General features: G+C 39.5%; 1 protein-coding gene across 3 annotated transcripts in view; it reads right to left on the reverse strand.

Annotated features, from left to right (window-relative positions):
- The window catches only part of alcama (activated leukocyte cell adhesion molecule a), a 78,209-nt gene that overhangs the window by 13,707 nt on the left and 38,824 nt on the right, over positions 1 to 25,678 (reverse strand). For all 3 annotated transcript variants that reach the window (XM_028594982.1, XM_028594983.1, XM_028594981.1), the window contains 8 exons: positions 15,035 to 15,141; positions 11,926 to 12,145; positions 9,544 to 9,608; positions 6,771 to 6,858; positions 5,993 to 6,163; positions 2,562 to 2,686; positions 2,093 to 2,225; positions 403 to 515 (listed from right to left, as the gene is read on the reverse strand). In XM_028594982.1, coding sequence (XP_028450783.1) covers positions 403 to 515; positions 2,093 to 2,225; positions 2,562 to 2,686; positions 5,993 to 6,163; positions 6,771 to 6,858; positions 9,544 to 9,608; positions 11,926 to 12,145; positions 15,035 to 15,141 — 1,022 coding nt within the window. The remainder of the gene's footprint in view (positions 1 to 402; positions 516 to 2,092; positions 2,226 to 2,561; positions 2,687 to 5,992; positions 6,164 to 6,770; positions 6,859 to 9,543; positions 9,609 to 11,925; positions 12,146 to 15,034; positions 15,142 to 25,678) is intronic.

Here is a 25,678-nt window from a genome sequence, read left to right on the forward strand (position 1 = left end):
GTAGACGCAGAGGGTCTGCAGGGGTACGCCGTCGATTCGACGCAGAAGCATAAAATGGCCTTTACACATTAATACCTGGAAGGTGCCCAGTACCACTGAGCAGCTCCACTGGAGCCGTTTTTAAGGGTTGAGGGCGTTGCTCAAGGGCACCTCAATGGTGGTAATGAGCACAAGCGTTGCTCTCTGGGGATTGAACCGACGACCTCCCGGGCACAAGCTTTAGGCAACGACTGCCCATTGACCTAATATATCAACTACATACTAGGATACTACTACTCTTCTTTTGTTTGTAGATAAACTTAACAGTAGTTTACCTTGAATAACACTTCTAAATCTACCATCTCTTCTATAAATGCAGCATTATATTTGATGCCATCAGTGACCGAACTATAGCACCATTACCTTTGTCCATGAAACTTTAGAGTCACCAGAAGCGTTCTTCTTGATCATAACAGGCAAGGGGTCGCCTACTGCCTTCACAACCTTCCCAGAGGGAGTCAGACTCAGGTCCAAGTCTGAGAAAACAAGACAGAAAAAGGATGATGGGTGGTGATGGCGCAGTGGATATGACACATGCCTTTGGTGTGGGAGACCTGGGTTCAATTCCCTTTGCGATACATCAACCAATGTGTGCCTTATCAAGACTCTTAACCCCTTGTTGCTCCAGAGGCGTGCAACCTCTGACATATAGCAATTATAAGTCGCTTTGGATAAAAGTGTCAGCAAAATGACATGTAATGTAATGGATGGTTCTGAATCATAGCTGTTGGCTGCCTCTAATCGCAGACACAACGTCCACTTTCAGACAAAATTTACTGCTGAGAGTTCCGCTTTAATGTCTACTTTCTGGAGAGCCAAAAAACAACTTTAGATTAAACTTTTGCCAAACAATTGTCATTGTGCAGAGTACAAGTACAAAGACAACGAAAGGCAGTTCGCGTCCAACCACAAGTGCAAAAAAAGCAGAAAAGTGCAATGCAAAGTATAGACTTTGTATATTGCCTCCTTGTTGTCCCTGTCAAGGTTGCCGTGGTCATGGACACCTCAACAGGTGTGAGTAATGTTTGAAAAAACTAAAAACTACAGTGACCAGCTGTTTTAGGAAATGTATGAGCTTTTTTTTAAATATATAATTCTGAGGCATTTTTAAATATTAACATCCTCAGTAGGAACCAGTGGGCCAGGAGCTGAGAGCCACAGACCCATTTGTTGACCATAACAAAAACAGAATAAGTATTAGTGGCGTATCTTCTGCTATATTTTGAGTTTGACACAATTCTGCAGTATACCATCCGTCTCGTGAATTTAGTATATACAGTACTTTCAATAATATTATATGTATTTGAGTGCAGGAGTTACTGTTTTGGGGGCAGTTCATCGTCTAGCTTTGGCGGGAAAAGGAAAGAAATTACATCATACAAACAAAGGTGGGAAATGTATAGCTGCTAGCTGTCAAGACATCTATGTTACTGCCAGCCAGCCAGGTAGCCGGAGCATGTTCCCTTGAGACACACACACTACTGTATTATTTCCTCAGTCTCAAACTCAATTTAAAAGTTGGGAGCTCAAAAAACACTTATTTGTTTAAGATGTGTGAAATGCACAGAAGCGGCAATTTGGGACGTAGAGCAGGGAAAATGTGTCCGACTTATTTTTTATTACAATGATTGGGCCCATTTGAACTGAAGGCTCAGAAACATACACCTGGGAAGAAAGGAGTAATTACTTGAGGGAGTGCTGGTGGATGGTAGGAGGGAAAAACAGCTTATCAGTTGCCTGAAACACTTTTACTCACTCTATATCAGAAATTTCAAATGAGTTCCCCTCCTCCCAGCCTGGCACTCCACGATCTGCCTCCCTGCCGGACTGGGCTCTCAAAGTTTAAATTTGATTATAATTACTCTGATGACTTTATTTACAGTGAGAAAACGTGTCTTGTTATATATAGGAAGTTAATAAACTTCCATCAAGGTGCAAAGAACATGGGGAAGTTTTGGGGGAGTTGGAGGTTTACGTATTGTGCTCCAGCAGTGATTTACCTCCTTGTTGTGGTACAGTATGCCAATGCTTTGTATATGTCATGAGTACTTACAGCTAACAGCAATGCTTTGGGAGGCCTCCATTTTCTCATCGTCAGCCAGGGAGCATTTATATTCCCCCCCAGCCTCTCTGCTGATGTTAGTCAAAGTGTAGTTGTCCGAATTTACCACCGGCATTTTCTGGCCCTGGTGGAAAGAGGAGAGGAGATGTACTATATGCTTCTGTCAGGAAATGAGGAAGAAAGGACACAGGATATAGACAGTAGTAATATGATAAGGCACATATATATATACATATACTAGAACCTATACTAGAACCATTTACAGATGATGAACCATCATCTGTAAATTTTAGTTTACCTTTTAAATTGTGTCTTTTCCAAGTTTTGGGCAATTTTAAAAGAAGTGGTAATGATTGGCTGCCACCGTCTGATGGCAATGGCTGAATTCTCAATGACCAACTTTAATTCCAGAGCAGAGAGCAGTACACTGTTTGAGGTTGAGGTTTGGGCTCCGACTGACCTTGATGTGGAAGAAGAAGGAGCTGGGTGGAGGGTTCCCATCAGCGTGACACTTCAACGTCACGTTATCTCCTTCTACGATGGGTCCCTTGGACATAATTTCGAGGCTAACCTTCTCCGATGGATCTGAGAGGTTCAGAGAGCAATTAAGGGAAAAGGGAATGGAAAACAAGAAAGGAAGCATGGGTGTCAAGGTTTCACAGACATAAATCACCTTTAAACCGGATCAATTCAACAATCAAGCATCACAGATAAATACAACAATCAAATAATCTTCCATCACATATCAAAAGATAATCCTATCAGTCTTCTGATCAGTTCTACATTTTTGCATATAATAAAATAAAACAAAAGGGAAGAAATATACAATTAGAAGGGCACTGAGAAAGCGCAGACCAAGGCATGACCTTCTCATGCCTTCTAATATCTCACAATATTAAAGCAGTCGCATCTGTCCCACTGGTCACTTCCTCCTGAGAGAGTCCCACCCTGGTATTGAAATGAGCAATCTGTTCTAGCCCATTATCTCCCTTACAAAGCCTGTCTGTCAAACGGTATGGTGAGGCAAAAACACAAATCTGATAATCTCTCACTTAAAAGTAGTTTGGACCAAAGTCGCCCGGCTGTTTGAACTGGACAGAAGCTGTAGGAATATTAAGGCTATGTCACACGATTGTCACAAGATTATGCAACAAAAAAAAAGTAAATAAGTTTTTGAGTAAAGTAGCAACTTGATTCTGGACTAGATGGCAGAAAAGAGTGTGATAGGTTTTTTACTGAGGAAGACTACACTACACTTGTGTCCCCTATTTCAGAGCTCAAATTCCCCTTCTTTCAAGGCAGTTTCATAATGTAGATGCATTACAGTAAACATCTCCCAGCTAGATTAGCTTGGCTCCTAATTGGCTCCCCTCTCTATAAATGACTGCTAGAGTTGGCTAATCAGAGTAGTTTGCAGCATTTAAAGAGGGATGTCACCGCTCGCAGCAGTTCCACATCTAAATTATCTGATAAAGGCTGCTATTGTAAGGCAATCACTCTAGTATTGAGAGGATTTCATTCAGTTCATTCAATTTAATTAATTAAACTCGGCTTGGAAATTCGGAAAGAAACTTGATAGGCATTATTGTTATCTTGAATCATGATGTATTGGGTGTATGCCCTCGTCCTGTAGGAGAACGGCTGTAGAGAGGAAATATTAGTTATATTCAACGACGATGTGAGCTCAGTGTGTGATCTTTGACAAGATTATTGCTGCATATTTAAATATATAATACCTACCTAATAGGTAGATAAATAAATAATTTGTGTGTGTGTGCGCGTGCGTGCGTGCGTGTGTGTGACTATTTGTATAAATCTTCATTTCCTCTGTCCATGTGTTGCAACTCTAAACATGAATGCCTAAAATAAATTGTTGTGAATCTGTTACACCCCATTCTCTAAAAACATTGAAGCAATCTACATTGACCCTCCGTTTCTATGGACCCTGTTTCTTATCTATTATCTTTCTTGTACATCATACAAGTGAATGAAGTGATTGTTAGAAATTGTATATATTCTTGTGTGTCTCATTTATTGTGTGTTTGTTCTAGGGTTCAATATTTTTCCCGAAAATGAGATGAATCAGATCCCGGGAAATAGACAGCCCATATTCCGGGAATCCCGAGAAATGGCCGGTAAATGGCTGTGTTTTTTTTTAGCCCAAGTAATGTATCGATATCATTCAAATATGCATTCCCAAAATCCCAAACTGACATTTTTTATATTATTTGTATCATTTTTAGGACTAAAGAACACAGTTTATGTCCATCATCAACACAGTTTGCAATGATCAATTCTGCTGCGTGATCAAGTGAGCTGCGTGCTGCAGCGCTATTTATGAAATGCCAGGTGGAATGTCTGGGATTTGTCTTCTGAAAATCTAGGCAACCCTTACATAATCAATGTTTTATAGAAATCTATTATAAAAACTAACAAAATATGGTTCTTTCTTCTTTAAGGTTTATTTAAATAGGGACAGATACAAAAAACATAGATAAACTTCAACAGTCATCTGATGTATGTATCATAGTGTTTGTAGCCAAAGCTAATTCTCGACACTTGTCCCTAGTAGGGCTTTTAGTTACAAATAAAAATACAGATTTACATTATAATTAAAAATATCTTAAGAAAAATAAAAATAAATTAAATCAAAATAGAAGGAAAATGTACAATGAAAGTAAAAACTAAATGTGAGGGCAAGATTGTTGTGTAATTAGCCACAATTTGGTATTATTTTTAAAAGTGGCTAATGCTGGAATACATTTCAAGTGGTCCGGCATAGAGTTCCATAATTTTGCCCCTTTTACTGAAAATGCAGTTTGGGCAAACGATGTTCTACGGAAAGGGATGCTACAATTTCCTTTTAACGCTGCTCGGGTGATGGTTCTAGTACCACTTTGCTGTTTTATTATTGTCCTGCAAAGGGGCAGGGGAGCAGTGTTATTTAGGCATTTGAAGACCAATTTGACAAAATGCAAGGAGACAAAATTTGCAAAGCTTAAAATCTTATATTTGCTTAGAATTTGGCAATGATGAAACCTTATTAAGTAAAGTAAACCACTGAATGATTCTTAAACCATTACGTTATCGAAATCCATTCTGTGGCTGTTGAGGATGTGTAAACGGCTGAAAACGGGAATAATCACTCAAAGTTAACCAAATATTTCTTTATTAGGGCAGGGCCAAACAAAATTAAAGAAAATGATCCTCAGAAATGTACAATTGTGTGCAGTGTGCACTGCAAAAAGACAGGCCTATCTTTAATGAATGAATGTATTGAGCTTGTGTAATGATTTAGGGAGCCTGTATTACCATAGCTACCGTCGCCTGCATCAACGTTACCGTATGAGAACAATAGACACGCACTCCTTGCTTTTTTTATTTTATTTTATTTCCCGTTTCCCTTCATAACCTTTCCAGGGAAACGGGAAATGGTTTTGATCAGATTTCCCGGGAATCCCGTTTCCCGGGATTAAACCCTAGATTGTTCTCTGAGCGTTCGTAACTGCTTTCAGGATTGGAGAGGTCAAGCCAGTAGATGATGGGATACGAATCACAAAACAATTGTGATTGGATTGTTTCATAAAATACATACTCCATAAGACCAATTTTCAGTGGTGCTGCTGTTCTTTTATTTACAAATGCAGAAAACATCAGTGCAGACCTTTATTATCTAGATGAGGACAAACACAGCCGAGGAGCTGCATAACTTTAATAAATATCCTCCTCGTGTCAAATCATTAAACCACCAACTAAACAAGTATCACAACTACTGAGGTTTAACCTACCATAGACGACTCAATTCTCTTGACAACCTGAATGTGGGCAGGGAGAAACAAACAAAGTGTAATACAGTTATGGGGCCTGATGGCGGCGCTGTATTCCACTTACAGTAAATGGGAAAGTGTCCCAGTTCTTTCTCCTGATTAGTCAGCTTATGTGTGGACACGCAGACAAAGACTGCAGCAACGTCCTCTTTGGAAGCTGCATACTGGAGGCTGGAGGAGGTGGTGTACAGGCCTGTGGCTGGATCCACCTTAATGCTAGAACTGATCACAACAACTGCGCGCACACACACACACACACACACACACACACACACACACACACACACACACACACACACACACACACAGAGTACCCAGCATAGTTAGTGCTGCAGGTGTAGTATTCAGTCCCAGGTTAAACAGTATTGCAAATAGCTTTCTTTGGCTTTCAAACCCTGGGTGAGGTTTATTGTATCAAACCAGTCCAGATGATGGGAAGTTAGTAATCACAGAGAAGTCTTGAAGTCTAAATTGCCAATTAGGAAAAGTTCTGTGATTGTCTTTACTTTCAGGTACTCACTGGCTGCTTGTGGATACAATGAAAACAAAAGGCAAACTTTAACATAATGTTTACACCAACTGTTATTGTGTGATCCAAGAGTTGGTCCAATTCAAATGACAAAAGTCAAGATGCAGTATCATATTACAGTATTCCGTCTTTCGGTGACAAGTCTTCTATTGTTTAAGCTTTGGTCTTGGGTAAATACTATGGTTTCATTTTCACTCTCCTGTCACAGAAACCACTAGCTTCCCCCAGGGGTATCTCCGTATCACAGCATCTTGTGTCGTGTGACTATTGGATAGTTTCTGGGCGTGTCAGCAAACAGCATGCAATGTGTTACCTATCCCATCAGCTAACAAGGGCTTTCCATTCTTTTTCCAGATGAACGTAGCTGCAGGGCTTGCATTTGCCGCAACACATGTTCCCACCTGAACAAAACATAAAAGGGAACAAAACAATAAAATATAAGCAATAAAACAAAGTCTACACACTCATATCACAAGACAAGATTTAATTAATTTCCGTAATTTATCATGTTAAATTTTAAATTTTATTTATCATCTAACATTATCTTGTGTTTATAATGTGGATAGTAGTGGACATATTACTTCAGAGGATTTCATCCCGAGAAGAATAAAAACATTGCAAAGTAGGAGAAGAAAGAAATCAGCTCAACATACCTGCTATTAGCAGCTTCATACTAAAACCCATTTCAGTAAAGCCCTAATTTCTCTGTCCTAGAGTTGCATACTGTAATGTCTGTGTTCCAACATTAGCAGGCAGATGTTGGACATAGGCCAGAGAAGACAAACAACTTTCTCATTTAGGAATGAATTCGTTTTTGTGTTCATAAGCCCGCTGTCTCGCAATCTCGTTGCTACATCTTCAGAACTGAATGTCAGCAACGGTAGCAGAGATACGCTGTGTGTGAACCCGACAGGGAGTGAGTCATAAGAACATTCCTTTGCCCTAACGCATGGTTTCATATCCTGTACAGCACCTCTGAATGAACATGGCTCACCACAAACATGTATTTGAGTCTAAACAATAAGTAGAACTTCTTGCATAAATATACAATATTGAAAAGTTTAACTGTTCAACAGAAGATGTGTCCTAATTCAGTGAAAAGTCCATTATAAGTCTATGTGTGCTGGATGTTTCAAGTTTCCACATCACACTGGTATAAGCTGCACACTTGACCACGACTGCTGGTATGTGCATGTGTTAACTGAGATTTAAGAGAAACTTTCCTTCTTTTGCACATGAATGTAAAAGCAACCTTAAAGCTACATCACTACATCACTCTGCACAGTCCAGCTCAAACATCCAAGTAAAAGATCAATAAGCAAAACACATTTTTGACTAGAGGGGCACTCATTTTCTCCCCCCTTAACCAAGACATGTGGCTGCTTTTCATGGAGTCAGAAGTCCATGTCATATTGTTCGTTTGATAGACCAATATTCTGTCCATCTTTTCATGATTCAGTTCTTTCTTTAGCACTGTGTTGTTGTTACTGTGTTGACTACACCCAAGAATTTGGAATGCTCCACATGTTGAATTTCCTGACCATTTATGGCTAAAGCTAGATGGCCACTACAACTCTTAAAGAAGTCCATCACTTCTTCTTTTGTTTTGGAAATACTCCCATCTCCAAGTTGTTGGTTTGGAAGGAGCCTTTTCATAAGTGGCAGGTGCCACAAGGTGTTGAAGAACTGAGTGCTAACATAATGACATTGCATTATCGACAGACCTATTTGCTCTATATGCAAACTAATAAGGTTCAAGGACAACACTGGACAAGTGACTGCAAACCAAGTGCTCCAATACCTTCATTACAATAGATGTTAAGGCGACAGGTCTGTAATCATTCAGGCAGGTTGGGTTCTATTTTTACAGCACAGCAACACTTGCGTCTTATCGGATTTGGCCAGATCTGATAATGGTCAACAAATGGTACAATTATCATGTTCCACGCATGGAAATAATGTTTACACATAGTGTGAAACTAATATATTACTGTAATAAACGTATTTACTAATTGTTTATTGCTGGGTATTATACGTAACACAAGCCAAATTGCCCCTCAAGGACATTAAAGCTTTACTCGAATACAGATACACATGCTGACTGGTGGTGTGAACAGCCTTACAGTCATCTGATTTCTGGTTTTGAGTCATCAGTACAAATGATGAACATTTCCATTTCAAAAATTGCAGAAATGTGAAAGTATATCACCATTTTAAATACCAGAATAATAAAACTGCATTGGCATGTGTTTTTTTCTGCGTTGAGGTGAGGCATTTCAGCTTTGTAGCAGAATGTAGCAGAGTATGAAGCAACGGTGCCCTCCATCATCCCTCATGCAAGTTACCAAAACTGAAATCCCTCTCTTTCACTCCCACTTTTCTTTTCAAGACCAATTCCCTACATGTCTCCCTGTCTCTCTTCCCTCACCACAAAATGCTCAAAGCTGTTCAATAAAACCAGAATTTTTAGGTGAGACTACCAATGGAGACAGCAGTACTCCCTTGATCCATAATTAATGTGTATATGCTGCATGTGGTGGAATAAATGTGCATTGCTTGCTACAGAGAGGAGGCAGATGACCACTGTGAATGTGCCACCCAAACCTTTTCAAAAGTTTTCTCTTTTTTCCAATCAGACTAGAGTGAATGTGTGTGTTCAAGGAATGATACATAAATAAACAGCAGAATAAGGAGAGAATGAAAGTAAGTTCAGATTTTGAAATTTATACATTGTTCTTTAAAACCAGAGACATATGTCACATTCTGACATTTGTTTTTGCATGTCAGTTTTCTCCCACAAAAGCATTTTAATAGCAACCATAAGAGATGAGTTCAGTCTTCTTTCCCCACCGCATGACATCACAACAACTACTCTTCTTGACTTCTTTTAATGCCTCAGGCTGCTTGGAGTGTGTATTATCCAACATGTCAGCCAGGGGCCACAACGGCAACTCATGCAATACTCTCAACTGGTTTTCATGTCATATTCTGACTGTAATTACCATGTACTGTATATACTATATAACAGAAATTCATAAGCTCAATCAAACAGAAAAACACTAGTTCCCAGCTGTAGTGAATCTTACCATTGTTAGTTTGTCCTTCTGCAGTACTTTAGACTTGTCCATAATCTGAACTGAAGACGGTATCTCTGCAAACACAAAAGGTGATCAGGTTTTGGAATCACAAAAGAGTACTTAGAATAGAAAGAAAGTAGAAAGAGTAGATACTGTACATCACGTTGTTTGAATGTCCTTTTCTTTATACTGTCAATTATTTCTAAATGTATCTACAGAACGGAGGGGCACAGTGAGTACCAACGCAAATGTTTTACTGACAACATATGTCCTATTTCATGCTTGGGTTTGCAAAGACCATTAGCAGGTGATACATAGGCATGCATGGGTCACGCAATTTATAAAAAACTAATTCAAAATAAATTACTAAAGCAAAGGAGGAAACAAAAGGGACACTACACAGTGGCTAACATTGAGTTTTAATGCAAATAAAACCAAGCGGCTTGTTAGGAAAACTCCAAATGTCACCCATATGTCTTTAAATGAGCTTGACTTATGCAATGTTTTTGGTTTTCGGTTAATGAGTCAGTCCTAATGATCAGTGACTTCCTGGAAATTACACCGAAATATCTTGTAACATGACAATATTCACAAAATGTGAAAACAGATCAGTCTGCATGAATGTATTTATTTGAAAAGGATGTGCACAAGATAATTTTGCAGAATGCATTAAATATTTGTAGCCCAGTATCTCCATTGTACAGTCAGAAGTGCACTGTAAATGCAATGCTTCCAAATGTACTATATATTCAGGTACCATTGTGACAAATGTTAATGTCATTCTAAAAATTTGACATGATGGTCTCCAAAGGAATTTGTAGCATTCCTGGCTTGATCCATCTGTTTAAGTAATTACTTTTTGTTTATTATGGGTGTCTTTTATGGTTATATTCAGACATGAAAGGACTGTTATAGAAATATGGAATCATACCACAAGCACAATATATGGAAATTCAAGCGGGACCCCCGCAAGCGGTGACTTTATCGCCAGTTCTCCTTTTCTTACTCTCATCCCAACTGAACTCTTTTTTGGGGCATTCACAACTGTGCCCAGATTGTTCCTCTTTCACCTGAAGCTGTCTGAGGTCCAACACACATCAGATAGACTCTCCTGGACATTACAGACTGATGCACCTAGTCTATTCAAACGCCATCTGAAGTGACCACTGATTCACCAAACCCATGTGCAATAGGAATGTGTCTGTGGTAGAAATACACGCATTAAACTTGAAGACATCTGTGTGGTTCTAATCGATCAGCTGCTATTTAAGTGAATCCAGCAAAGATAGAGCAGGGAATGCAACTCCATCACAGCGGTAGTATAAATTAGAGCTGTGAATCAATTAAAATATTCAATTGCGATTAATCGTATGATTTCATAGTTAACTCACGATTAATCGCACAATTATCTGTTCTAAATGTACTTTTCAAGTTTTTAATGCTCTTATCAACATGGGAGTGGCTTTATACAATATTTATTATTATTGCAACAATCCAAAACAATGACAAATACTGTCTAGAATGTTCTCCAGAATAACCTCAGAGGTACTGTATGCTCACAAAACATGCTGAAAGCATAATTTCGCAAACTGAAGCCCATTAAGCAACAACAGATGGGCACATTGACCTGAGTGTAACATTACTTGGTAATACTAACACAATGTGGTGTCCCACTTTATACTTGGAAAGGTTAACTAAACAGCAGCTCAACACTAAACAACGGGGCTCATGCTTTACAGCAACAGACACATTGTAATTAAAGGCTCACAAAAACATCCGCTTCTACCACGTGGGATCAAGACAGGGTGATGCAAAAAAAGAGTGAGAGACACTGTGATGGTTCTGCGGAGGCTATGTGCCACGCAAGGCATATGCTCCAACGGGAGTATTTGCCAGTCATGTTGCGTGCTCTATTAGTGGTCAGTGTGCTGACTTTATCTTCAATGTCCCGCTGTCTGGCTACTTGCAGAAATTGCTTGGCATACATGTCGGCGAAATGCTTCTCCTCTACCTAAGTTCCCACTGTGCATCAAAATAATGTGCTGTGACCCCGAGGTAACTTTGATTACTGAGAGAACTGTCCGGTGAGTGCAGCGGCGCTGCATCACTTCCTGATTTCCCAAACTACAGAGCGGCCAGAGGCCCTAATCACAGAATATGTATGCCTTAATCGCGCGTCAAAGAAATGAGTGACGTTAAAAAGAAATTGGGTGAACTTGTTATTATCATGTTATCTTTGACAGCCCTAAAATATATTGATTATTAACAGTGCAGAAACACCATAGACCACCAAACACTAAGTACAAGCATGAAAGCTAATTTCAGATTAATTAACAATGAAGTTGTAAGGATAGGCACTGTTTTAGTGTTTAGCGTCAGTATTGAGCTTACTGTAAACAAGGACAGAGACGGGGTACTCATTGAGGTTGGAGCCTGACACCACCATGCAGGTGAAGGTCTTCTGGTCTTTGAGCGTGGCCTGGGAGATGAGCAGGCTGAAGTTGGCATCGATGCTGACCCGCTGGGCATATTGGTCTGTGGCCTGAACTGTGGCCTGCGCGCTGCTGACCTGTTTGATCAACAGATCGCCACCAGTGCCATCACCTTTCTCCTGAAGGGACAGTTGGGACAGAGAGGTTAGGTGATTTATTAAATATATAAATCACTGTTCCTTATTTCTCAATTATAATTATAGTTTATATTAACAATTCAATTCAATTTTATTTATAGTATCAAATCATAACAAGAGTTATCTCAGGACACTTTACAGATAGAGTAGGTCTAAACCACACTCTATAATTTACAAAGACCAAACAATTCCAGTAATTCCCAGAGATGTACAAAAATGTAACAATCTAGGACACAGCATTGAACATGTCTTTCAACAAACCTGCAGAGAATATCTAACTGTGATATAATTAAAAGTTGTAACATCATGAAAAGAATTGTTAATTAGAATCGGTACACACTGCCAGGTCACAATGTCTCTTGCAATATTAGTAGATTGATCATGACAGATCATACATTTATCTCATTGTTACTGTCTAATTACACTACAGATTCTAAATGTTTTGTTTAAGACACAACCCTTGTAACCTCAATTCATGTCTTGAAGTTTCTCCCTAAAATTACATGAGCATCTTTAGCACTTTTTCAGCACCTGCACCCATTACACGGGTGGGAACTGGACAGGAAATTATTCTCTCATAGTTTCATATTACTCACTCCCTCTGTAAGGTCAGCTAGTTATTGTAGCATAACTGTAGGTGTATCGGCACAGCCACGGTGACATCAAATGTTTTGTCTGCCCCAAAGATATTCAGTTCATAATGATATGACAAAGAGATCAGCTGGAACCTTTTTTTTAAATAATGTTTATCATTTTATTAAAGCTGTTGTGTCTGAGGGTGATTTCATAACCTAAATTATCTTTTACATTATATTTCACATGTATTCACATATCATTTCTAAAGCAACTTTGAAGCACAGTTGAATCAATTTGTCTTTTAAATGGCACGGATTCTGATTAGACGTGTGTAGACAGAAGCTGTACTCAGCATAAACTAAAGTCTCTTTCAGACCAAGTAGTTACAGGAACGTAGTTCTAGGAACAGTCCATTTCTAAACAGTTCTAACTACTCTCCCCCAAAACTGGTTTTGCCATTTGCATTCAAACTGGCGAACAAACACGGCAAAGGTCTTAATAGCGTCGTCACTTGACTTTAGCGCCACCAGAGATGGGAAGTAACGAAGTACAAATACTTTGTTACTGTGCTCAAGTAGATTTTTCAGATATTTTTACTTTACTTTACTATTTATTTTTGTGGCGACTTTTTACTTTTACTCCTTACATTTTAACAAGAATACCGGTACTTTCTACTCCTTACATTTTAGAAAATTGGCTTCTTACTTTAGTTTTGTACAAAAGGTCGTCTATCAGGAGTGATTGTGAGTGCATGTCGGAAAAGGCGTGGACACGCGCCTCACACCGCGAGCAGGCGCGAGCGCCACACAGAGAAAAAAAGTGAGAGAAAAGAGGATAAATCAGTTGAGATCGTGTGTGTGCGTCCTTTAGAACTGTAAGTCGTATAACTTATGTTGTCAGTTAATTTAAGCCTGTTGTTGTATTGGTCTATATTTCTTGCAAACTTAAAGTAAGTTAGCTAGTGATTCTGTTTGTCTTCTTCACCTTGTAGCTAGGTTGCACGTTGCTTGATCTTATTAAAGCATCAAAAGAGAGAAGTTGTCTCCGTCCGTGTTTTAACAGACACACCTGGGACGAAGTTAGAAACCAGAATCAGCTTTAAATACAGTCCTAATCTAGTCCTAACTAACAAATTTCAAATAATTTCACTGGAGTTACCGTTATTATTTTTCGCGTCATCAATACCGAATTCAATCTAATTGGATGGGAATATACTGTACGTTGCACTTGATGCACCAACTCTTAACAGCACCAATAGACACACAACACAATCCAAGTGGTGGCTTATCAGTAATACATTTGTTTTTCCTTGTGGGAGAAAATGGTGTTGGCCTGAGAATGTGTGAAAAGTGTCAATTGTGCATCTGAGGAAAGAATGTCAGGGCCAATGGCTCTTATGGACCTTTTTCACAGCAGACATTTTGACTTGTCATAGTAGGAAAAGCACAGCTGAAATTGATAACCTTAATGATGGCTCCATTCCATCAAGTGTCCCAGTAAGCTATTTCAGTGAGTCAGCATGCACAATACCAGGACCTCTCCTAAGTGGAATGCAGCCATCATTAATGGGTTTGAATACACCTGTGCTTTTTCTACTATGACATGTCAACATGTCTGCCGTGAAAAAGGTCTATTTACTTCACTTAATAAATAATCAAGGCATACAATATACATGTATATAATGTAATAATGCCACTCTGGTCATTTGTTCCCCTCAGAAAGATCCCACTGAACAAAGAACATATAAAAGATCTGGCATTTCTTTTCCCTTTGAAAATCTTGATCAATGTAAAAACTCAATGTATATGCTTGTTTTAGGTCTCCAGGATGAGGGTACTATTTTTCTGTGAACGTGCATTATTTCTAAAATATTTTACTTTTTTTTTTTTTTACTTTAATCCTAGGACAGACATTGAAAACATAGTTTATTTACCTAGAGGAAAGAAAAAAGTTGTTCTGTACATCAGTGAGGAATTTAATATGGGAGCTACAGTGTGTTATAATACAGGTTGCTGGTGGTGACCCTGCTATTTATAATCACTGTGTTTTTAAACCACAAGCTTCAAAATACTATACCTTTAATTTGAAAATGTGCAAAAAAGTCTTTAGTCTTCCTAATTCATCCAGGAAAATGGAGTGTAAAAATTGATGTGACAATGTGTAGTCACATACCAAATATAAGCCAAATTATTTCATCCGGTCCTCTTTTGCCTCTTCTTCCATGTCAGTGAATGTCTTGGGAAAGTGTCCGTTCAAACTCTTCATAGACAGTATTGGGAGTCAGTATCTACTTACGTATTTCCACTTGATGAACATCAGATCCTGTGGTGCTGGAGCTCCACCATTGCATGGTATTACAATGACCTCTCCATACAGGGCAGTCACATTGTCTGTTCCCCACACTGCAACAAAAAAGTCAACAGACTGTTACTATTAAAAGAAAAAATACTGTACTATCACAAGAGCCAACGAAGAGAGCAACAATCCTGACTGCCTGATTCAGTCACAGGTGTGCAACAACAGGGGGAGCTTTTGTCCCGAGTGCTGCCTGTTGGGAGCCTGATTGGCCAAATCTGGGCTGATGAAGTGAGCCATCTGTACTTTCCCCTACCTCGAGTAGTGTTGTGATGGGCTTCCCCAACCTTCCAATAGAGCTATGTGTGAGGATCATCTGAGATCATAGGAAACCCAGCAATAACTAAAGTAAATGTAAATGGCTTGTATTTATATAGCGCTTTTCTAGTCTTAACGACTACTCAAAGCGCTTTAACATAGTACAGGAACCATTCACCATTTACACACATTCATACACTGTGGCCGAGGCTGCCACCTGCTCATCACATAAACATTCACACACATTTACACTCCAATAGCGCAGCATCGGGAGCAACTCTGGGTTCAGTGTCTTGCCCAAGGACACTTCGACATGGAACTGCAGGGCCAGGGATCGCACCACCGGCCTTCCGATTGGTAGGTGAGAGCTCTACCATATGAGCCACAGCCGCCCCAAAGTATGGAAGTGGGATTTTTTATCTGATGAGGAGAAACCTGATGTCTTAGATCGATTGATGTGGTGGCTTTGATCAGTGGTGAGGGCAGGAGGAACAGAGGAGTAAAATACCATATGTGGCCTATACCCCTGTGTACCAAGACTCTGAAAGAGACTGTGGTTAGAATGGGCAGCTCCTCCCAAGTATATTTAGAAATGGATGGGGATGAACAAAGTGAATAAAGCTACACCACACTATGTTGTCACTCTAAATGTCACAATACCACATTTTAAGCATACCTCCCATTAAGTGTGATGAGGTGGAGCTCAGCGGGTCAAGCACAGTGCTTTGTGAAATTATTTCCTCTGTCAACAACAGTGAGGGAGCACTGAGGTGGAGTAGTTGCTATGGCGGCACAGCCCAATCATGTGCAATGTGGGAGGAGGGAGCAAAGGGGTGGAGAGAAGATGGATGGATGGAGGTCAGAGCGAGTGGAGTGACAATTAGGTCTTCACGCTCCAACTCTTTCTCTTTGAGCTTTTAGCTAAACAAGCAGAACAAGAAGCGGTGCAGATTCTGGTCATTCCAGAGTGATGAGGCCAGAAAATGCACAAGTGCAGCTGCTCACTGAAGTGGCTGCTTTTGCTCAAACCATGCCTCTTGCTCATCTTTTCATACTTCCTCTGTAACTCCAGTTAGACCGCAACAACACAATAGTCTATTTCTATTCAAAGTTGATGCTGTTGACAGTAATTAAGCTGAATATTAAAACAAGCCACAAAAAGCAACACACAATGCTTTAATTATAAAGCATTGTGTGTCCTTTTTTTCTAAGATTTTTTAAACAGGTCCAATTTTACCAGCAGCACTATTTCACTATTAAATGTGTTGAGGGTGTAAACGTCAGACTACTTTACATGCTTTTCTTTTCCGTGAAGATAATGTATTTATTTAGTAAATTGTGTTTGATACCTCAAGTGAAGAAAATCAATGAGAATGAAACTGATACAGTATGTGTTGATACAAAAACACATGCATCTATTTTCTCTCACAATATAACCTGCAACCCCTATGTAGGTCCTACTCAGCTCAGAGAAGTGTACATCCAGCCACCAACACAGAATATTCCAGGAATCAGTGATTTTATCACATTTACCAATTAGGCTATTTGAAATCTGTCAACCTTTGAGTAAAAGTGAGCATATGGCCTACTTATCCTGCAAGATGTACTATGTGCTTCCTTTCCATATGATATAATAAGTAAGGTCACTTTTGACTTGTGGTTCTGTTTATTCACAAGCAGAGAATAGCTGACTTTGTTTGAAAGGCTAAAGAAACACATCAGTGAACTTCCAATCACACAAAGCTTCATTGTATATCAAGTATATCATGTACAAAGCTGCTTTCATGTTTAAGCAACCACACACACAATGTGTTACTCTAGTTATGGTTAATGAATATGACTGTTTTCTCTGGTAATGTAAGACACAAGTCACATGGGAATTCAGCTCATAGAGTCAGCTAAATATATCATCTTTGAACACATAACAACAGTTACAAAGAAGTAAACAAACAAATGTCTCAGTGAATCCGAGCTGGATGGCCAATTATGAGAATCTGTTTGCCTGAAAACTTCAGAGTGCACTGGATTTCACACTTACACCAAGGTGACAGTTGCAGTGACTTACAGACAATATAAAGGAGAAGTGGTGTTAAAATTGTAAAAAAAAAAAAAAACTGCATACAAAGACATTATGCATATTTATCACCGAATAGCATACTAGTAAATATTGCTGGTGAATAAAGCGTGATTTATACTTCTCCGTAAAAATCTAAGCCGTGGCTACGTACGTAGGTATGTGGGGACACAGATATATGCCGGACTCTACGCTGTAGCCTGACGGGCACCTCTCGAAAAACAGCCACGCACGTCGTGTCTTGGCAGCGTTGCATTTCCCCCGACTAATTTCCTGGTTCTCAACATAAAATCAAGGAGAGGGTTAACTTTTCCTGCTAGAGATGTCTCACCATGGTCAGAAAGAACAGGGGAGACAGTTTGTTTCTCTTACTATGACTCTGGAGTCGCTACTCGCTCCAAAGCTAATCGCCGTCACTCTCTCACTTTCTCCCTCGCTCTACCACACACTACCCAAGCACACACACATGCCGGCTCGACACTCACGCCAACCCACAAGTATAAACTTCAGGCCACTTATGTAGGCTATGGCGAAAGCTCTGCGTGGAGCCTCCGCAGAACCATAAATCACGCTTAAAGAAGAATTTAAGGTGTAACTTAACAAATAAATAAATAAAAAGTTGTAGACAGCAGGCTTTCTTGGTTTACTTTAATGCAAAATACTTGGCCACTTTCTTTTCTCATTTTTCACATCCCTCCTCTCCCCAAAACCATAAGTGTATTAGAGTCGATTTTTAACAGTCCATTTGGTAAAAGCCTTTCACAGATACAAACATGCCCCCCCCCTGTCCTGAAGGCATGGTTTTATTGCTAAGGCAGCTTTTACACAATTGCTTTTATCTCACTATTATCCACCAGCAGAACAATGTGTTCCAGGGGAGATGAAAAAGGCCATTCTGGGGTCTGATGGGGATCCAGCCTTCATCACTATTAAAGTGACACTGCAAAGTTAGTACTTTTGTTGCTTTCATGACCTTTAATTTGTCTAAATGCGTACAACTGGGTTTATTTTCCGCTCACATCTCCTCTGAGTGCTCTGTGTTATCAAACTGTAAAGGAGATGTAGACAGCAAAAGCAAAGGAACTGATGTGGATTTTTGACAGTAAAAAGCTTGCTATCTTCTAGAATAAAAAGCAAAGCTGTTTTTGCACTCCAGAATTTGAACTGATTTCATTTTGAGCTTATATGCATGTGTATGCAGATGTTTTATGTCCATAACAAAACAACTCTATATGAAGCATTAATGTGACCGGTTTTAATTATTAATGTTTTGGCCATGTTACAACACATGGGGAGCAATGAACTAAACACTCACTTGAGCTAGTATGCAATGCAATCTCATATCTGAAGCACAACCATTCTGCTACATTTGCTTTGGAGAGTTGCATATTAAGAATGAGGATGATTTTTTTCCCTGCTGCATGCCCAAATGCACTTCAAGGCTGACAGACTCTTCCTGAAACCTACCTACCTTCCTGAGCTCTACCACATGATATTATTATATGTAGAATGACTGGCTCTACGTTGGTGTCAATTGCCAGTCGTTATCCAACTTACGTTTCGTAGGAAACAATCCCTCTTCTTAACTGTACTGTGTACACTGTGTGTGGAAACTAAAGCAGTTGTGGGATGCTACTTCCATTACATCTCATCTGAGAGGATGGGTGTGTGTAAACCGCGTATAGCCCATGCCAGCCTTGCAGCTGTCACAGTGAAATGTGATTCCTCGTGTCAAGCACAGCCTCCAAATCAAACTGGAACTGTGATTGCACCTCCTCCCCCAAACCCATCCCTCCCGAAAATAAATAAAAGCCCAGGTTTTGTGGATTTAACGCTGACTAAAAATACGAAGCAACAATAAACTGCCGGATACATCCGTTGTTACCTTCAATGCCGGTAACAAACATAACAAGACTCAGCTACTTACTTTGCAGAGCAGGTGTGCTTTGGGACAAACTCACTCGGGGCTTTGTCAAGTGTGTGTGTCAGTGTGATGCAGCTCAGTCAACAGCCAAGGAAGTGAAATGAAAATAGCTACCAGACCCTATTATAATTATTTTAACTTTCATATCAAAATTATTTTAACCAGAAAATGCCTTACTAAAGTTAAAATTATTTTTAGAAAACTGTGAACGGTGATTCTAGGCCTTACTGACACAGAGTTACAGAGGCTAGAATGGAGGTTTTTTTATTTCCGTCCAAGTCATACATCTGTAAAATGATTAAAATAAAATACTGTAAACACATCTGGTAAGATACAGATAGCTAGGCTATAGCAACATGTCCCAGCTTACTATAGAAAAAAATCCAGAAGCCAAAAGACTCAAAAATTGAAAAAAAAAAAAGTTTTTCTTATTTCAATTCAAAGTGCAAAGAAAAAAGCCAATAAAGTACACAATAAAACACTTCTCAAATACACATATCTCAGGTTCATATTGGGTATCAATCGAATTGTCTGCTCATTGGCTAAAAAGGTAGACGGGTCTTGTAGCATTTAAATCTAACTGGTCCGAGCAAATGTCGATCGTCCGCACGTGGTCCCTGACATGTTGTCATCGGCTCGTCCGCTTTCATTGGGCATATCACAGGCAAACCTGAAACCTCAAACGAGGTGTCTACGGAAAGCTTAGACTCTAGGGGATACAGTGACGGCCACATCGAGCATGTAGCAAGCTGGGCAGAGAAGCTAACGGCGATTAAAGTGCGGAAATAAGAAACTGTTTCGCGTTTTTCCGTTGTGATTCGGCCAGAAACTTCAACATTTTGTGGCGAACAGATCGTTTTGGAATATAACTGCTTGGATATTACATTTCCTTGGACTCTTGGCGATTTATGACAAACAAGTTTTGGGCAAAATACCACTTTGTTGCTGAAAGGACAAGGAAAAAAGGTATGCATGCACTCTCGACTCTAGACAACAGCTGCGCAGTTTACGGCTGAATTGTTTTATTTTCTGTTACTTTGTAACAGTTGTGTAACTGCTATAAATCATCTTATGCTTTGTAGGTTACAGCGACGCCACAGCCACAAAGTGTCCCGTCAACGGTGTAGTGATCCTTGAGAAGACCCATTAAATTAGGGGTGGGAAAAATAATCAATTCTTAGATGCATCGCAGTTCTCTCTAGAACGATTCGATGCTTGATTCAGATAATAATCGATTTTCTTTTCTTTTCTTTTTTTAATATGTTGATTTTTATTTAAAAGTTACTGTCTCCAGACAAGTACAAATCAGAAAACAGTGACTGAAAGAGGATGGGATAATGGACAACAACTTAGAGTTTAGGCAAGAGTGCAGAAAAAAAATGGCCAAAAGGAGAAAAAAAAGAAATTTGTATATATACACATGATCTAATAAGACATACATAAAATAATTAGGCAAAACACATATAGGCTGTTCATCTACTTTATCACATGACATTTGACCACCTCATGTTGCATATTCTAAGAAGCTGACATGGAAGATTACTGTGAGAAATGGTGACTTTCACAAGCATGTTTAAGGCTTAAGCATGGAATGACTACAAAACAAAAACCTCAGTAGACAAAACATTTCATTAAAACTTGTGTGTGATAAATATATGTCAAAATCTAAGCTTTGTCTAGCTGCTTTGTAGGAAGTGATTAGCAAACTGAGTAGCAAACTCAGATTTATATGTATATTTAAAAAAATCACGCATCGATAATCGGTTTAGAATCAAATTGTTGGCCTCTGAAACAGAATTGAATCGTGAGGTGCCAAGAGATTCCCACCCCTACCTTAAATCTGTAAAAAGAAAAAGAAACACTATGCTCATGATATAAGCTGACCCACCCCACATGATCCACCAAACGAGTATGTGAGTGAGCCAGAGAGAGATGTGTAGAGAAGTGTTTGCCTGTGTCTGTATGAGTCATCAGAAGGGTTTCTGCCATGGAAGTGATCAAAGGCAGACTAAAAGTCAGACTGTAGGCTGGCTAAAAAGAGGAACCTTGGTTGGGAGGGGGAGAGCAGTGATACGGCTGTATGTTGACTCTGTGTGTGTCATCAGCATACACAGGTAGGAGGAGATGTTTATACTTAACCCACACATTGACTGTCGCCAGATATGTACCACAACAGGCCTCAGACCTCTTTCCCACCTAGTGCTATAACATGTGTCCTGAGTGATGGCACTGCTGTTGCAAAGAGCGACAACACATACAATACGTGGCTGGACAAAGAATATTTAAAGGGGTACTCCAGTGAATTTGTATAGACGCTAAGACAAAAATCACTACCTGGTAGACAACAGACCTGGAGATATATGAAATCTATCTATCTATTTTCTGTACTTTGTTGCTTTGGTAGCATCTTTAATAAACCAAATATATGTTTGTTGTCAATACTGGCGGTTGAGTGAAGGGTGTTACCCCAAAAGAGCAACGACCCTGGAGGGAACATCTCCCCTCTACTTCCCAGCCACGGTCTGGGAGCCCAAAACAGTAAAGTTGTAACAAGCAATACTGGGAACCAAGCACTTTATAACTGCATTTTGTGTCACATGTTGTTGGTGAGAGTTTATACCAGTAATTCCCAACCTGCGGTACGTGTACCCCAGGAGGTACTTCTGCAGTTACCAGGGGGTACGTGGAACGATTGTACAGTAGCTAAACTAATTTCAAAAAATTAAAATTATGATTTGAATTGTAGAATATATCCTCAAATTAACATGAAGTCAAGTAAATACCTTAACACTACATGTTGCAATTATGTAAGTGAAAACTAGCTAGCAAGCAAGAAGTTTAGCTAAATGTATTAAATGGTAGAAATAACTAGTTAAAAGTAATGACTTAACAGTTTGAATGATTGGCTAAAGTAATAGAGAAACGGTTCAAATATCTAAAAGTTGAAATAGTTAGCGAACGGCTGAAATAGTTAGCTAAAAGTGGTGGCCTAGAGCAGGGGTCTGCAACCTTTTTAATATGAAGTGCCATTTTAAAATAATGTTAATATGTTAAGCCTGTGATCATCTACGGAGCCCGCTCAGGCAGTGTTATTTTTTCCTTCACGTCACATTCTGTGAGGAAGGCAATGAGTATTAGCCAATCAGAGACAGAGTAGGGCGGGTCTTCGGGGAATGCGGATGGGGAAAAAGTCAATTTAAACCTGTGCTCCTACCAATGGCTGTGAAAGAGCTAATTTGGCATGCGGATTGGAACATTTCCAAAAAACTCTTGCACACTTCTAGTGTGCCATTGGTTGAGCTACTGAATGTGCCTAAGGTTGCTGACCCCTGGCTTAGAGTAACGTTAATGGACAAATGGTTGAAACATTTAGCTTCACTGCAAGACGTAGGAGTAGAATAGCTGACCAAATCACCTTCAATATTAACAGTTCAACTGAGGAAACAAATAATAATATCCACTTTTATATACAGTAATGAGGAGTGTTATATTTAGAACATACATTGGGAATTGATGAAGGGGTACGTGAGTTCATCTGACAGGGCTGCAGGGGTCTTTTTGACCCGCCTTAGCTTATGATATTTTCTAGTAAGCTGAACCTGCCCAGCACCAATGTTATGTGTTTAAAAACAAAGCCACCAAGATAACTGGCTAACAACATAGTCTTTGAGACGTTGGTCTCTTAGTAGCAGTAGAAATAATTGGAAGATGAATGTAGTTTATTGGAGAGTGCAAAAGGGGCACTTTGACTTTGTCCTCTCCATTCATTTATTTGATAACATTAAAGAAATGTATTTAACAGAAACTGCAGTTGCATAAGCATAAAGAGAACCTCAAGTTTAAATAAACAATGAGTGAGTTATTATTAAAGACGGCTCTGAATTAGTTATCAAATCAATTTCTGTACTTTCAGCTTATTAATATATTGAAATATGTGATCTGGGGCCGACCACTTCCTCTGGTTGAAATTACTAAATGTACCCATCTTCAATCTACTACAATCTGGGATGTTGGGATTGCAGTGTTCTGCACAGCAGAGGAGAAAACCTAAATAGTGACTCTGTAGCTGAACAATACAGCTCCACTGCACTGAGCCCTCGACCCCACCATGAACACAGTGGGAAAAATAACCAGCTGGCATTTACTGCAGTTACACATAATGGTCCACACCTGGTGAAAATGCAGCCGTGCAGCCCTCCTTGCCGAAACAGAAGCTGTAATCTTATTTCAGGAGATGTAATTAAAAAAACAAGCCAGTGTTCCAGGGCAAGAAAGTGAGATGGTAATTAGCTCCAGCCTGATCCATGGATCAGATTAAGGCCAGTCTCCAGCACATTAGTGCTGTGTCAGTGAGTGGAGACATTTGATCCCACTGTTTACATTTTAATTTGAGCTTTTCTGGCAAATGTAAGGCTAAATCTCAATAAAAAGAACGCCTTCCCCTTCTCCAAAATAAATCCTCCTCTTAGCATTCTACTTTGAAATCCTTTTGATCATTCAAATGCATCCCCACCCCAGAAAGACAGGGTGGCATACCAATAAGATGATCTGCAGAGGGAGAGATGAATTATTCAAACGACCAGCATATGCAATGAAAACATCTTCAATCTTGGCTGTCATGATGATGTGAAATAAATCTGAATTCAACAGCTATAAAGAATCCAATCTTTTACACAAACCTGTAATCCTTTTTTGTCATTCTCGATTGCCTTTCTTTTCCCTCGAGATGCTTACATGTTTCCTTCTAAGGGATGCTGGGTTACAACCTGAGGGATTTGGGATGATTCTCAGAGGTAAATGATGGATACAATGTCAGCACTTAAAGAGGACAGTCCTGTACCATCTGCAGGGTTCCTCACCCCAGTGTAAGACTACACCTCTGGAGTCCTGCAGCCAAGCTGTTAGGGTCAATGTCAGTAATGGGTTGGGTTGCTGGCACTTAACAGATAATTTGTTGCCAGCATAAACGGCAATCAAGAAGCCATATGTACATCAATGCCTGTCAATATCTACCAGGAGCACCATCTGTATCAGGCTAAGGCAAAGCTAAAGGGAATACATTTAAGATGGTAGTCTGGACTTATGTGTCAATATATACCTCCTACATAGTCTCACATTACCAACCATCATTTGTTACAACGCCTTATACGACATCAATCTGCCTGCTGACACAAACAGTACCCACAATGATCATGAATCGAAGATGGATATTTTATACTTCATGATTGTTACCATTAGGTTGTGCTCATTCTGGTTCTCTCATAAAGACAAAAATACATGTTCAAGGGAACATCCCGGATCACACGCTTTGCATTTAGGATTATACTTAAGGACATGCTGTCACAGATTTGTGGTTTGAAAAAAAAGTAATGTTTATGGAAATAACAGAGGAAGGACTTTTTTTGGTGGACTTTTCTTTTGAGCTGTTTCTGAGTCTTGAATCCTGTCCCAGTAACTGCACAAAACCCGGTCAGCTTCAAAACCCAGTCAGGCTAATCACAGCTTCTGTTACAGTACAAAAATGCGTGCAGGAGGGTTGAACATAAATGAGCCACTCTGAAGGGAGAAGCTGGTACTCATTGTGGAGGACATGGGCGAGGTATCTAGGTAAATTATTTATGGGGTGCGCGTGCGTGTGTGCGTCCGCGTGTGTGTAGGAGCTGAGCCCCACCCTCTATAAATCACCAACAGTAACATAGTTTTTCCTGACTTAGGCGCTAACAAAAAACACTTATAATTGTAGGTAGGGTTGGGTATATTTTGTTTTTTTTGGAATCACTTTTTTTGGTGGACTTTTCCTTTGAGAGGTTTCTGAGTCTTGAAACCTGTCCCAGTAACCACACAAAACCCAGTCAGGCTAATCACAGCTTCTTTTACGGTACAAAAAAGCACGCAGGAGGTTTGAACACAAATGAGGGAGCTGCAGATGTTAATGAATGCTATAAAAGTAATTTTATATATATATATATATATATATATATATATATATATATATATATATATATATATATATATATATATATATATATATGAGTACCAGTGTATGTATTGCTTTTTGTATTTATTCTGCAGAGAACAATTAAACATGATGACAAGGTCCCACATGGTATTAGCACCCATGGAACAACAGAGCTACAACAGTGGCGGTGCGACCTTTGCTCTGACACTTCTAATAAAATCTTGTTTTAAAACGAGCAGGGTGTGGCAGATGCTAATTCTAGTGGTTGCCTGTAGGCTGTTAGGTTTGTTCAGAGGCCAAACATGCCTGAGTACACTTAGCTGCATAAAAGGGAGCCCAGACAGTCTTAAAATGCACTTTGTTTAGTTT

This window comes from Perca flavescens, chromosome 13 (genome assembly GCF_004354835.1).
Source record: "Perca flavescens isolate YP-PL-M2 chromosome 13, PFLA_1.0, whole genome shotgun sequence".
In the NCBI taxonomy this organism is placed as follows: domain Eukaryota; kingdom Metazoa; phylum Chordata; class Actinopteri; order Perciformes; family Percidae; genus Perca; species Perca flavescens.